Source organism: Dendrobium catenatum, unplaced genomic scaffold, assembly GCF_001605985.2.
Source record: "Dendrobium catenatum unplaced genomic scaffold, ASM160598v2 original_scaffold_209636, whole genome shotgun sequence".
Lineage (NCBI taxonomy): Eukaryota > Viridiplantae > Streptophyta > Magnoliopsida > Asparagales > Orchidaceae > Dendrobium > Dendrobium catenatum.
Genome location: NW_021528048.1, coordinates 581,733 through 594,842, shown reverse-complemented (window position 1 = coordinate 594,842; position 13,110 = coordinate 581,733). Strand labels below are relative to the sequence as shown.

The window sequence follows — 13,110 nt, the reverse complement described above, 5'->3', positions numbered from 1 at the left end:
TGAATCCAAATCAAACCAATCAGTTTAATTTGATTAGTCATAATAATAAAAATTTCATTTTAATTTTAGGGTTAATCAAAGCAATTCGCTTGCTTACAATTTGTTCAAAATACTAACGAAAACTGGAAACCCTAAAACACGGAAGAAGGCACAAATGAAGCTCTTCTGAATTGCTGGTTCTGATGGAGAGAAAATAATGGCGGTCGTCACTACTCTTCCATTTGATTCTCTGCTTGCGGATGAGAAACTTTGACTTTGATCTTTGGAAGGGTAAGAGACGGGTCCTCTTGAAGAGCAAGTGGCGCCTTGACCAAATGGATGTCTTGCTCCAGCTCTTTGGCCGCAGCCTGCCGCTCCATGGCTTTCTTCCCCTTCATCCTGTGCCAAAATTTAGAAAAGTGATCAAGGGATTGGAAAGGAAAAATGTAAGAAAACAAATCTTAAAACATGAAGTGTAAAAAACATAATCCAATCCGAAAAATTCAAGCTCGAGTTAACCCATGTAATAAACGGGTCGGATTTGAATTGTGTTTTCTAACCCGTTTATTAAACAAGACGGGTTTAGGTTGACCGTGAATCTGCTTTTTACCTTCATTTTTTTTACTTGTAGGTAGAATCTTTTTATTTTTTATCAAATATACTCAATTTTCTAGGTAATAAATAATTAAAAAAATTTAATCAAAACAGGTTAACATGTGATCATTAAGATTGCTAGCAGGTCGGGTAGGAATTAGAATAACCCATTTATTAAATGGGCCAAGTTTAGATTGGCTGGATTCGGGTCAAATTAATTTCAAGTCGGATCTAAACCGGATCAATCAACCCATTTTAATACCACTAACTAGCATATAAGAATACTAACCTCATTGAATGATGTCTGGCCTCTCTAGCAACTCTGATCTTGTCAATCTTCTTTATTGCCTTCAGTGTTTCCTCTGTGACATTTCTATCATATCTCTCAGGCCGGTTTCTCTTCCTTTCAAACTCGAAGGTAGAATCCTAATATTGAGGAACAGCAGCCAGGAAATTAGTCAAAACAGGACAAAACAATCCTGCTCGCCTTTTTAAATATGATGAAGTGTTATAATCTTATAACAAGTTCCAAAATTTTGTTACCTGTGTCATATCCTTTCCACGTAATCGTCTGTATGCCTTTGTCCATTTCACCTTCCGTGGATTTCTCTTCATTTTGAAGTTTTTGTGACATTTTGATCTGCAAAACCGGAAGATCTGCAGGAAAATTGCGGGTTAAAAAGGAAAGAGCTTATGAGTGATTAATTAATGCTGGGATATACAATAACAGGAATAGAGATTGCCACCAATGGACATTTCAATGTACCACTAATTTCAAAGAAGAGTGAGGAACACATCAAGCAAGTACTTTTAGTTCAACACAGACTTTACATTAATTAGGCCTTTATAAGCAAATATAGCAGAAAAATAATTCAGATTACTTTAATATTTTCCTAAACTAACTCCTGAAAAGAAAGATACAAACTCTATAATTGAAAAATTCTTATAATGAATTTGAATTTCAAAATACATGATCATTCTAAACAAATTGAAATTTCAATGTAACAATGCCTTCGGTTGTATGGCTGGATGAGGATGGTCGGCACTACTTATCCTGTTGTCCTTACCATCATTCAATGGTCTAAATTTTCAGTCTCCCAATTTTGATCATTAGATATCAGATGGATAATCCACCAACACTTGTGGACTCCTGCAACTTCATATTCAATCTCAATTGACTCCCAAAAAAAGGAAATTAAGCACCATAATTTAAGAAATTATTTTATAGTATTAAAAAGATCAAGATACAAACTTGTTCTTTGTACATTCAAAAAGTTTAAGTTCAACTAGATCTTCTTTTGTCGGCCAATCATACTTACCCTGTTGTTCTTATCAACATGCAATAGTCCAAAATTTTCACCTCTTAATTTTGATCATTAGAAGTCAAATCCATCTTCACTTGTGGAGCCTATTAACTTTATCTTTGTGGGCTCCGAAAATTCGGCCCCGGCCTCCGCTCGCCGCTTTTCCTTTTATTCGGCGAGGGGAGTTTTAACGGAATAAGTTCCGGGGTAAATTTTGGAAGGCAGATGAGTTTGTAGATAAGACACTAACCAGAGATTTCGCCCTCATTTTGTGAGGACTTTATGATCTGAGTTCTGGTTTCCTATAGACGCAAGCCCCTATAGTTAATTACCCCTCCCGATCATGACAGAGAACTTTAGATTAAGGCTAGTCGTCAATCAGATACATATAAATACGTGTATCTGGCATATAGTAGCAGCAATACATATGGATTTCGAAATATTTGGAAGTTTGGATGTTTGGGTTGAAATGGTTTGATATTTAAAATTAGAAATTTCACCATCTTGCACTTGCAAAAACCGCCGGTTAGAGGACACGTACCACGTCCTTACTGGCAGAAGACTTTTTGAGAATGGATCCTAGTAATATTTTCGACTAGGCATTTGGCTCTATGTGAGCTGGAGTAAATTTTGATTGTCCACCTCGGCAAACTGTTGCGGAGGGTGGATGGATTTTGCTTAAAGTGATTGATGATGGAAGTTCAATTTAAACATCTGGATTTGGAATTGATTGGATTTTGAACTGTGTGGACTTTGAAAGGGATTTGGAATGGACTTTTAGGAGGCATTTGCAAATATTTGTGAACCCCTCCAGTTGAGATATTCATTCAACACGGCCATCATCGGGGTGTTTGGGGTTATTTCCATTTAAAGTTTGAACCTTGTCGACTTTGTCTGGATGTCGACAGAGGATTGGGTTTCGTAGGCTTTATGCCTTTGAGAGTTAATTCTTTTGATTTTAGGCTTTGAAGGCCTAATATGAATGTATTAAAACAAATATTTTGATCACCACGGCCACATATTTACTTAATGGTTTGAACCCTATCGACTCCTATTGATCCGTATAGAAGGATCGGGTTCGAATTTGAATTCCCTTGTTGACCCGCGCAGCATCCCTAGACATCACGTGTGTACCAATAACACGCTCGTCGGGGCCCATGCGGGTTTTGATTGTATACCCCCTTTTAGTGTACCTATGTGTATACAAACTACGGTGCAGGTGTAGGGGTATTTTGAAATAATTGTAGACACCTTCTGTCTGCTTGTACGAATGTTGCAGATCCGGTGGCGTGGCGTAGCGGCTTCTGAATAGAGTTATTCGCTGCTTCGTACAGGTAGATTGTCGTGCACTACTCGTTGCTTTCTGCAGGTGGATCGTAGTGCACTAACTAATCTCCTGCCTTTGTTTGTGGACAATTGCCTTGAAATGATGTTTTTGTTCATGGTCTTTGCTTTGCATACGAGTCTTCTAGATCCGACTACAGGTGTTTGAATTTGTTGTAGTTATTTTGCATTTTTGTTTGTGGTTGATATACTGGGTGTACAGTAAACCTTTTATAATATCTCGTAGAGGTTTGCGTTTGTTGTAGTCATCAATCTTTGCTTGTAACAAATCAACGTATTTGCTCAACATTGGACAATGATTGATTGTAAATGTGTTGTGACATTATGTTGTATGCATGTTATCTTCACTTGTAGTGGATCTTCCTTGTATATTGACTGATGAATGGTCAAATTTGTCATCAAATTCTTTATGCACGTTGCTCAATGGACTGTCACACTTATTTGCAAGGAGTTGTATCACTCGTAGCAATAGGTTGCATATGCTACAATTCTTCTACCGATGTATGCAGGAAATTTGTTGCATCTATTGTATATTTGCCACACATTCTTCACATTTCATTCATGAATACACCACGGTGTTTATTACAAATATCACACTCCTTTGCACAAGCGTGAGTGTTACATATTAATGAATATCATTCATAAGTGACTGTGGTTTGTTGATATTTGCATTTCATTTGTCATGATAGCTCTTGGTAAATTTCTTTGGAGATTTTATGCCATTGCTTAAAAAGTCCTTAAACAAACTGTAGTAGAGACTTTATCCAATACATATTTTTGTAGTCAATGTCATTGTCTCAAATCAATCAATTGCAAGAGTTTTCCCTTATAATGTTGGAAGGTTTGTATAATCATCTGCTCTTGTAGTTTTGCATTCTCTTTAGTTTTCGTTGATCAATGCTTGTTAGTGGTTCATATGTCCTTAATTCTAGTTTATGATTGCAAATTTGTTATACTCTTTGTATGCGATCGTATGTGAGTTATTATGCTACAAAGCATTCATGCCATGGCTCTGTGACCACATCCTATCTTTCACAATCTTTTCATTGCTTGCAAACAAGTATCACTTGCATCTCAATTGAAATGATAGCCTTTCAATATTTCATTGAAAATATTGTATCATCATTCAAATGAGGTTCCTTATTGATCTTTTATCTTTCAAGTTAGATTTGCATTTCCACTTGATTCTTGCTTGCACGTTTTCTCTCTTTTTGCTATTCATTGAAGGCATCATAGAAAGAGGTTTAACAAGTCATCACTGCTTGTAAAACAATAGTGTTTGCAAGTCTTCTCATCCACTGCAAGTTCCATATATGTTACTTTGTAATGATTTCATTTGAGTGAAATTTAAATTTATCATCATCTTGGTTCAAGCTCAAGTATAAGTCCTTTGGACCCCTTTGGGAATTTGATCCTTTTATATTTTGATTGAATTCAAGTTCAAAACAAGTCTTCTGCATGTTCAAATAAAGTTCATTGTGATCTTGGCAGGTTCAAGTTCTCCACATTCATTTGAGTTCGATCAAGTCCTTGTTTGAGTTTTTCTTAAGCCATTTGCTTATTTATCCAAGTTTGATTTTAGCTCAATTGATGTCCCAATGAGATTCAATATTTTTTGTCCTTGGATTTTCAATCCAAATTTCGGCAACCTCCCGACGTCTCCCCCGTTTAGGGGAAAAACCAAGAGGCAACCTTTCCCTCGACGTTACGTGAGCGCTTCAGGTAGGTGTCAAAAATGACACCGCGGTCGCATTTGAAATTTTTTTTATCCCCGCCTGCTACGTGAGCATTTAAGGATTTTTATGTTTGTTTATTATAAGAAGAAAACATGTTAGAAATAAGCACAGATTTCCCCCCTCTGCACCACGTGGGCGTTCGGGGGTACTTATATAAAAATAAAGAAGAAAACAAAAACACATTTTTTTATCCTTTTCGCCGCAAGCGCCACACCGGTTTCCCGCCCTGCAACGCTACTTGAGCGCCTCGGGGGTTTGCCGGCTCGTTGCTAGCATTGAAGAGGGATCCTTATCTCGTCGCAAGCATCGCACCGGTTTCCCGCCCTCAACGCTACGTGAGCGCCTTGGGGGTTTGTCGGCCCGTCGCAAGCATCGAGAAAAGAACCATTTTTTTAATTAAAAAAATAATTAGTTATAATTAATCATAATAAATGATAATTAATTATAATTATAATAATTAATCATTTTTAATTATAAACTACAATAATTAATTTAAATTAAAATGATTAATTACAATTAATTTTAATAAATTATAGTTAATTACTAATGATAGTAATTACCTATAATAATTATAAATTAATTGTAATTTTATTTTAATTAAATTAATTGTTATTGATAATGATTAAAAATAATTAAAATACTATATTATAATAATTATAATAATAAAACAAAATAAATAAATAAATAAATAAATAAAATAAAACCTATACCTCTCTCTCTCTCTCGGCTTGGGAAGAAGAGGGCACGGTAGAAATAGAGGAGATGGAGGAGGGAATTCGGTCTCAAGGCAAGAGGAGGAAGAATGCAAGGTAAGGCTCTCTCCTCACTTCCTCTCTCTCTCTCTCTCTCTCTCTCTCTCTCTCTCTCTCTCTCTCTCTCTGGACGGAGAAGTCAAGGGCTTGCGTGAGGTCGGGATTAGGCCCGACGGGATCCAGTCGCAGAAGCGCGTGAGAGGGAGGAGTTCGGGCGCGTGGAAGAGCAGCTATAAGAGGCGACGGGTAGAGCTCGGTCGGAGGGGTTTGGCGTCGGCACAGAGAAGGTGACGGGTTGAGGTAGCAGCGACGGGAGCTCGATCGTGTGGGAGAAAGGTTTTCGGGATTCCAGAGAGTGTCGTGTGTAGCGAACGGGAGAAGCAGAGAGCTCGTCTCCCTCTTATAGACGCAAATGGGAGGCGATCGAAGTTGTCGCTGCAGGATTTGAGCAAAAATCGCGGAACGACGCCGAATGCGCAGTGATTCAGCGGGATTCGAGCGGAATTTATGGAGGAGTTCAGCAAGTTTCGTGGATCCGTCGGGTATGAGATGTAGACGTTGGATTTTCACTTTGCTTTCTCCTCTCTTTGTTCTTTTGGGTATTATATGAAGGTCAACAATCTTAAATCTCAATGGTGTGATCTAGGAACCGTCACTATTGAGTATTGACAATCTCCATCAAAAATTCAAATTTCAACGATAACAATCCTTTTAATCTTTCCACAATATAATGCTCAAATCTCAATCATAGATAATATGATTGATCATCTACATGATCTGACTGACCCCAATTTGAAATTTAACCATTATGTCTTATTTTTAAGAGTAAAGCAAACCAAATTAACTTACATTTAATATCACGACATTTGAAGAATCTTACTACGTTTTATTATAGATAGCATCAATATCTCTTAACAAAATAAAATTGAATCAAATACATCTATAATATAGCAGAGACATCTAATAACACTTAACAGAAATAATAGTGACATCTCAATAACTCTAAAACCAAGCAGCCCCATAGAAATCGATATTAGACCTTATTTGCATCAAACGAATATCAAGTTATTTAGTACAACTCAATGCTTGGTTTAATTTATGGATCAAAGATGAAAAATCAATAATAATAAATTGGCTATATAAAACATTACAATAAGGGTATAACATTGATACAATGGTGTCCTTCAGGTGAAATTTTCTTTTAGTTCAAAAATTAGTTCACATAATAATTAAGAAAGTCATCTAAAATAAACTGAAGGCCATAACACATTGATGAAAATTGAAAAGTGATTCTGATATGAAGCATTCTAGCATATTTGATCAAAATGCTTAAATGCCACTATGTAATTGTATCATGTATTTGAAGACAACACTAACAAGCAGAAGAACAAGACTGGATATAGAATTTCTGCCGCAAATTAATGATGAAATACCCATCCAACTTATCAGCTAAGGAACACGACATCAGTGAGACATAATATGAATGTTCTTGTTAGTGATCTTCCATATCAAACACCATTAGTTAAGTAACCTTTCCTTTCAAAGAATTTTAAAATGTTGAAGTTTAGGTCTTCATATTGATTTTTATTTTAACCAATATATCCAATGCAAGAGGAACATGATTCATCACGGTTGATAAAGGAATGTAAAATTATCAGGCAATTTGTTATATCCATTACATTTTATCCATCTTCTAACGAAAAGGTACGTTTAAGAAGGTTTCCAAGATCATTCTAAAAAATAATCAAATCAATTGTCTATTTTTATCATAGAATAAAAAATAATAAAAGAAAACCAAAGGAAAACTTGTTTTGCTCAAGAAGTCTGCTGCATGGCCACTAAAGAAATGAGGGTACGCCCATATATAATATCGGAAGTAAAGCTTAAGGAGGGCTATCTAGAATGGCAAACGACAGAAAGCAGCTTCACCTTAGCATCATTGCGGACAAACTGGATTCCATGGCCAGGATATATGGTTGACGAACAAAACCAACATTTCTCTAATCTCATTGTGTTCTGGAGTTAAGAGGCAGAACTCTGAAAATGGAAACGAATTCATTCATATCAGAATATGTTTTCAAGAAAAAATAAAGCATAATCATTGAAATTAGACCATATAATAAAAGCGATCAGCTCATGTTGCATAAATAAATATCTCCAAAACTAGTCAAACGGAAATATATACTAAAAAGGTAAAATTTTTTGAAACAATAAGCAATCATAGATTTACTGTTCCTAAATATCGTATCAAAACAAGCTTATCATACTACATAAATCAACAAGTAATTTACTTGGCATAGTGGTAAATCAAATATTATCATGAACTTAAGCTTAGTAAAATTGATAAAGCCATAAAAACGAGCACTGCAAATACTTCAAAATGTTAAAATGCTGTCTTATAAATTATAATTTATGCTAATATTAATATGTTGTAGGCAGAGGTATAAGTTCTGACCATGCAATCTTCGAATGTCATACATGATTTTTAAGTGATGCTATGCATATGGAAGAAAATAATAATATTCACTTTTATCATAACTCATTTATTGCATTTTAAGTAATATTTAATAAAAATAAATATTAGTTTTTTGATAAATAATGTATGCAACAAATTTAATTAATTAAAATCTTCAAATTCTTTAAACATGTCTTTTGTTTCTTTTAACATAACACATTTGGTATGGTTTTGGAAAGGATTCCAGCAAAACATGATAAGAAGTTATTTCCCCTATATATTCTAATATGATGAATAAAATTTTATACTCATACAAAATAGAGTTATTAAGAAAAATAGCCATTTTTATTTTAGCGCCTACCTTTACTTGGACAAGCACCTAGGTTGGTGATGCATATACAGGATCAAGTAGTAAAGTAGAACTTGGATATCACAAAAATTTAATTTTCATAGAACACAAATAAATTATAAGAAAAGAAAACAATCTATGGAAACAATAGCTAAAGCAGGAAAAGACATGTAGCGTAAACAAAAAGATGCTACTTCAAACCTATTCTTTGCACAATTAAGCAAACTAATACATTGAGCTGCCAAAGATAATAAAAAACTACTACAAAACCTTAGAGAAGCTCATGAAGAACAATAAATTCCTTTTTTTGTCTTTGTCAGATTAACAGAATTAAATCCAAGACAATATACTTATGCTCCTTCAACTTTTAATTAAGTTCTATTTATTCATCCTATTTCTCTGTTTTAACAGTTTATTATAAACGTTTTGCTCGACAAATCCCTAACAGAACTTTAGTAAATTCTTATGCAGAAAATTACAATTTTTCTTCTTCTTTTCCATATAAGAAGAATAAAATGTCAGTCAATACATATATACTCTCCCACTTTTCATTAACTTCACTAACTCAGTGTCCATTACGTTACATTTTGATGGTTTTATAACAATAGTCCCACTTTTCATTAACCTCTCTTACCGTCTATTACGCTCTTTCACATTTTGATGGTATCATAACAGCAGTTCTATTTTATGCTTCGCAAAACAACCATGTTTTCAAAGGATTCCACACTGACAGTTGCAGGTCTCCCAGATTTTTCCAAGAAGTGTGATATCAAAACCTAATTTTAACTTAAGATAGACAAGAATTAAAATTAAACTAGAAATATTTGTCCAAATATCTAAAATTCATTATATACTTAAACAAATCACCTTTACTCGGTCCAAACAGTCCACGTAGATTACAACCCAATACATATTATTTCGATAAGCAACAACCAATTAAAAACATGTCTCTATTCTCCTGTTCTTGATAGTTATTGATGCATACAAAAATGACAAAAGCTATCGAGACAACTGCAATACCAAGACGCACCACATCAGCAAAGGCAATGTCTACAGATCAAAGAATGGGTATGTTGAAGACGTGGAGAGAAAGAATATGCGCATAAAATAGAATAGATACAACAACAACAGCAAGCCGTTATCCTACTACATGGGGTTGGCTATATGAATCTTTCTTCCCCATTGTGTCGTTCTATGAGTTAAATTCTCATTTAAATTTAATAAAAAAAATATCATTTCTAATATTATCTAACCAAGTCTTTTTAGGTCTATCTCTATCTTTTTTAACATACGTCAAAAATCTAATACATCTACTCTCCTAACCGGGTCCATCTAAGGCGACCCTCTCTAATCTTATCTACCACTAGAGCTACTACAACCTTTTCACGTATATACTTGTTTCAAGTTTTGTCTCTAAGAGTGAAGCCACTCATCCACCTAAGCATCCTCATCTCTGCAACACTTAATTTATGCTTCTCTTTTAAAGGCCAACATTCTATGCCATAAAGTATTACAGGTCTCACTACCATCTTATAGAATTTTCCATTAAGTTTGAGGATACTTTTCTATTATACAACAAGCCTGATGTATTACTCCACTTCAACCATCCAACTTGAATTCTACTAATAATATCTCCATCTATTTCACCATCATTTCGAACAATAGACCCGAGATATATCTAACGTATACTCTTATTAATGACTTGATCGCCCAAAGTCATAATCCTCCACTAGATCTCTTAGTACTAAAATTACACTATGTGTATTCGATTTTAGATCTACTCAAACAAAAACATTTAGACTCTAACGTTGACCTCCATAATTCAAGCTTTCCTTCAACTCTCCAATCTTATCAACAAGAAGAAATCATCAGAAAAAAGCATACACTAAGGTAAATCCTCTTGCAAATGTCTAGTAAGAACATCCAAGAATAAAGCAAAAACATATAAGCTTAAAGTTGATCCTTGATGTAATCCAACTGAAATTGAAAAATTCTTGGTCAAATTTATAACCTATGCTCAATACCTCTCTCCCATAATTTTAATGTATAACACATTAACTTTATTCCTCTATAATTCACACGTTCTAGTGCATCACCTTTTTTTCTTAAAATTAGGAATCAATACATTGCTACAATCATCTAAGATCTTTTTAGTCTTCAAAATAATTTTAAAAAGTTTTGTAAGCTAAAAAATTCCTTCATCTCCTAAGCATTTTCATACCTCTATTAGAATATCATCAAGACGAACAAATTTTTCATACATCATTTTCTTTAAAACCTCTCTAACTTAAGTAAGTTTACTATTACGACAACAAAAATAATTCTCTCTATTTTCATTGGTGTTAAGGTCACTAACTATTTTTTTCCATATAACATTAGCTTCCTCAAGCACAGTTAAAATATTAAGATCTTTAATCTTACTCTCAAAAATATTTTTGTTAGTGTCCTTTAAATGCTATCATCTAATCCTAAGACAATATTTTACTTTATTTTTCATATTCCGCCCTTTCAACTTAAATTCAAAAATTAATTAGCAATATTGGGTGCATAAACTTTCGCACAATATAACTTTACAATTTGTGTAATCTAAACGATCAATTTTTCTTATAAGAAAATAATCAATTTGAATTTTAATATATCCATTCATGAGATGCTCTTCTCTTTTCTTAAAAAGAATATTAGCAATCACAAAATCATAAACTAGAGCAAAATCGAATATGGTCATACCAACTTCATTAATCGCACCAAACTCATAGCCACCTTGAAAGCTTTTAAAATCTTCTACCATGGTACCAACATGTCCATTTAAATCTCTTCCAATAAAAACTCTTTCTACCTGAGGAGGCATAAGCACTTGTAATATTAATAATCTTCGCATCAACATTAATCTTTTAAACTATAATTCTATCTTAAATTCTATTAATTTATACAACATTATCTTTAAAACTCTCATCTATAATCACACCTACACCATTTATAATGATTCATATCTAAATATCATAGTTTAAACCCTAAACTATCAATCTATTCAGCTTTCTCTTCAACTCATTTAGTTTCCTGAAAGCATAAAATAATTATCTTCCTTTTAATCATAATATATATTAATTCTATTAATTTGTCTTTAAGAGAACCTTAATTCTAAATTTTTACCCTAATTCTAGCTTCATGGACTAGCTTATTTGCCCTTATCCATTCATGACGTGGGAATCCTTGCTTATTTAACACTGCACTTGAGCACCGATGCAACGGCCCTTGCACAGTTGTCGTTGTATTCAGGCCATACATATGTTGCTTCCAAGGAACCCCCTAGTACTAACACAATGAAATTAAGTATTCATGTCATGAGTATTCAATAAATTTTATGCTGGCTAACGGCTACCTAACACAACCCTTCACTTTTCTCATACAGGGCCTAGGACCTAGCAATGACAGTGTTATGAAACAGAATAGATGAACAGTTTATTTGCTTAACTCATTAACAAGAAAAACATGCATCTAAACTCTTGCACAAAAATAATATAAGAAGCTAATACATGACTACTAAAAACTATAAAGTTCATAATAATCTTTTGAAAACTAAACAATCAACTGAACGGCTATTGAGTCATGATTCAACTGGTCTGACAAATCCAATCAACCAACCCATATTATTGATTGCATCAAAATAACACTTTTCGTAAGCCTTTATCCCACTACGTGGGGTCGACTACATGAATATTTTTTCTACATTGTGTCCTATTCAAAATCAAATTCTCGTTCAGATTTAATAAAAAAAAATATCATTTCTAATACTAAAGCCTTTTTAGTTCCACCTCTACCTTTCTTAACATAGGTTAAATCTAATAAATTCACTGTCCTAACCAGGTCATCAGAGATCCAATGTTTTATGTAACCAAACCATCTAAGGCAACTCTCTCTAATCTTATCTGCCATTAGAGCTACTCCAAGCTTTTCATGTATATCCTCATTTCGCATTTTGTCTCTAAGAGTAAAGTCACTCATCCACCTGAGCATCCTCATCTCTACAACACTTAACTTAATTGTATGCTTCTCTTTTAATGGTCAACATTCTATGACATAATACATTGCAGGTCTTACCACTATCTTATAAAATTTACCTTTAAGTTTGAGGGATACTTTTCTAAAACACAACAGACTCGATGCATTCCTTCACTTCAACCATCTGATACGCCCTAGGGGGTGGTTCCCAAGTTTGGGTTTGCCCTAATGCTCCTTCAAAGAAGATATTTCTCCACCAAATCCAAGAAAAATAAACACAAGAGGGATGAGAGGAAGAAGAAGAACCTTTGCATTAGAAATCCAAAAGAAACAAGATACAATTTGTCCACTTTGAGAAGGACAAGGTCTCCCACTACAAACCCTAGAAAACTTAGAGAAATGAACTAAGGTGGCTAAGAGAAAACTCAATTCTTGCATAACCCTAGAAATCTCCCCCTATTCCTTACTTATAGCAAGCCAAAAGACCAACAAAACCAACTAGTGGGCTGCCCAAAATGAACCGCCCAGCTCAGGGCAGACCCGAGCCAAACCGGTCCAGGATTGGACCGGTTCCGCTCAAGGCCGAAACCCCCCGCCC

General features: G+C 34.4%; 1 protein-coding gene across 1 annotated transcript in view; it reads right to left on the bottom strand.

Moving 5' to 3' along the window:
* Positions 1–13,110, bottom strand: part of LOC110094389 (probable ribosome biogenesis protein RLP24) — a 19,086-nt gene continuing 5,976 nt past the window's right edge. The window contains exons 2-5 of the mRNA XM_020819617.2: positions 7,639–7,746; positions 1,117–1,230; positions 863–999; positions 1–378 (exon numbers count right to left, since the gene is read on the bottom strand). Of these exons, the coding sequence (XP_020675276.1) occupies positions 210–378; positions 863–999; positions 1,117–1,230; positions 7,639–7,719 (501 nt within the window). The 5' untranslated portion in view covers positions 7,720–7,746 and the 3' untranslated portion in view covers positions 1–209. The remainder of the gene's footprint in view (positions 379–862; positions 1,000–1,116; positions 1,231–7,638; positions 7,747–13,110) is intronic.